General features: G+C 28.7%; 1 protein-coding gene across 1 annotated transcript in view; it reads right to left on the reverse strand.

Annotated features, from left to right (window-relative positions):
- Positions 1-464: 464 nt before the first annotated feature.
- LOC106478658 (wings apart-like protein homolog) overlaps positions 465-2,391 on the reverse strand; it is a 77,896-nt gene continuing 75,969 nt past the window's right edge. Inside the window, 1 exon segment of the mRNA XM_022382303.1 lies at positions 465-2,106. Coding sequence (XP_022238011.1) covers positions 2,041-2,106 — 66 coding nt within the window. The 3' untranslated portion in view covers positions 465-2,040.

A 2,391-nucleotide genomic window follows, 5' to 3' on the forward strand; every position in this document is an offset into this window, starting at 1 on the left:
TATTTTCACTTACTTGTGTTAGTCACCCTGGGAACTCAAAAAATGCTTCAAACTATTCTTCGAAATCAAACACAGCATGAAAGGCTATCAAGGTAATCGAACATTTAATAAAACAACCTTACCTGAACACACCCAAACAAAGTACTTCATCTTTCCTTAACAACTACAACAGACCATACTGAGATACTTATGTTAAGTTAGAAACAATAATTTTTGATCCCATTTATTACGTAGATTGTAATTCCATAATTCTACTAAATCAACATGACAAAATTCAACCTCAATATAATAATGTAAAAATCTGCAATTTTTATAAACTTTGTGTACTTTGCATTAGTATTTACAAAGCACAACTATGTCGAACACACACACATTGATAGGAAAATGACATTAATTCAAACAAAAAGAATACCAAAACAAATTTTAAATTCGAAATAAAACAGAGAAGGATATCTATATATATATATAACTTTAAATTTTTATTCAATGAAATATTAAAATCAATTTAAAATGTCAATAATAATGCATAAATATATATGCTATGATGTTTAGCCTATTTCCGATAGTTTAGGAAAATATATATTCTTCACTCAACAGGCTATATGTATATATAACTGGAAAACCTTGAATTCTCAGTGAAACTCAAGAAACTGATAAAAAAAAATGTTATGAATCAGAAAGCAATAAATGAAATGTATTAACTCCCAACAGTCAACTATTTATACTTTTTCTTATGAACGAACTGTCCTTTTTTGTCAGTACATATTAAAAACATTGTCATTCTTGCTGTGGTTATGAAAATAACTTTACACAAAAACTAATGTGATTCACACTATCCAAATGAAAATATAAAATGAAACATCTACACGTATAAGAACTCCATGAATGCACAAGATAATGTACATCATATGCTTTTACTATAGTGATGAAACTGTCTATACTACTGAAGCTTTCTTAATTTTTTCATATTTATTTTAACCTTAATATTTACAAACAAAAACTGTACATATATTCTTCTTCTAAAAACAACAAAGTTCTGTAAAAATACTAATCCATCAGAAAGAAGAGTAGTTTCAGGTATTTCTCTCTTATTTAATATCATCTAATTAAACGAATCACCTTTTCTTTTACCCCGGCCAGAATATCAAGGAAGGGAACATAAAAATGCACAAATAACACGGAACTTATTATGGAATTTTCATAACCAAAAAACACATACTAAAATAAAAGTAAATGTCTTTAAAAACATTGTGGTTGATGCTGAGAGTTTATACTAAGAGCAAACACAAAACATGACATGTGGGTAAACTTTAAACATTATATAAATGTAAACAATATCTCATATCTATAAAGTCTGGATAAATTTAAAGAAAACATCTTCACGTGTGAAAATTATTTTTTTGCATTAAAATAACCACATCAGTAAGATGCTTTAAATGAATAAAAATAAACTAACGTTATAACAGTAAAGAAGTTCCACAGTCGTCTCTTTTCATAGAAGAAACTAAATTTGGATCGTTCAGAAATCGGAGAACCTTCACCTTACAGATAATACCAATGTTGCAACTATCTCTTGCTGATATTACAAAGTGTTAAATAAAAACCAAATGAAACAGTAAACACAGGTTCGGAAAATGGGTATCATTTATCATCTGTGACGACATAACTGCAAATCAGAATGATAACAAGTTTGCACTCACGAAACAATCATACAGGTGGATGACCTATTTCAAAAAAAGGCACAACATCAAGCTGAGCCACATTTCAAATGGATCCACAAACATTATACAAGTGGTTCTTTTCCCCAAGGAGCTTCTGCTTTCAAGTCATATTTCTAGAATCCACTTCTTATAAACCTTTTGAAACATTCCTCATAACTATATGTATGTATGTATGTATGTATGACTCTTACAATTTCTTTTGGATTCTTTGGTTATCTGTTCCATGCATACCTTTAGATAGCAGCACTGCAGTTAATTTCAACAAGTCATGCAGGTTTGATTAATGGACTAACCCTTCAATAATTTCTCTCTTCACCAATCAGCTGCTTTCTAGAATATTAATCACATGATGTATAGATTTGACACCAGTATTTCCCACCACACCCTGAAACAGTCACAAATATCAAAACAAAATTAATGCCTAATCTCAACTTCCTTGCACATTCTCTTTTATTTTGCACAAAAACACTGTAATTTAACAAGTCTTAATTACTATAATATTAGATTACATTGTTGAAATATTTTAATACATCAAACAAAAACATTTTATTTTAAAACCTTTTTACTGAAAATGTTGTTTCTTCAAGATCTTATTTAGAGATGTAATTTGGAAATATGTTACAATTCTTCTAAATAGTTTATAGAGCTCTACAACATAAGCTTTATTAGT

The sequence above is a fragment of the Limulus polyphemus genome, unplaced genomic scaffold, assembly GCF_000517525.1.
Source record: "Limulus polyphemus unplaced genomic scaffold, Limulus_polyphemus-2.1.2 Scaffold239, whole genome shotgun sequence".
In the NCBI taxonomy this organism is placed as follows: Eukaryota; Metazoa; Arthropoda; class Merostomata; order Xiphosura; family Limulidae; genus Limulus; species Limulus polyphemus.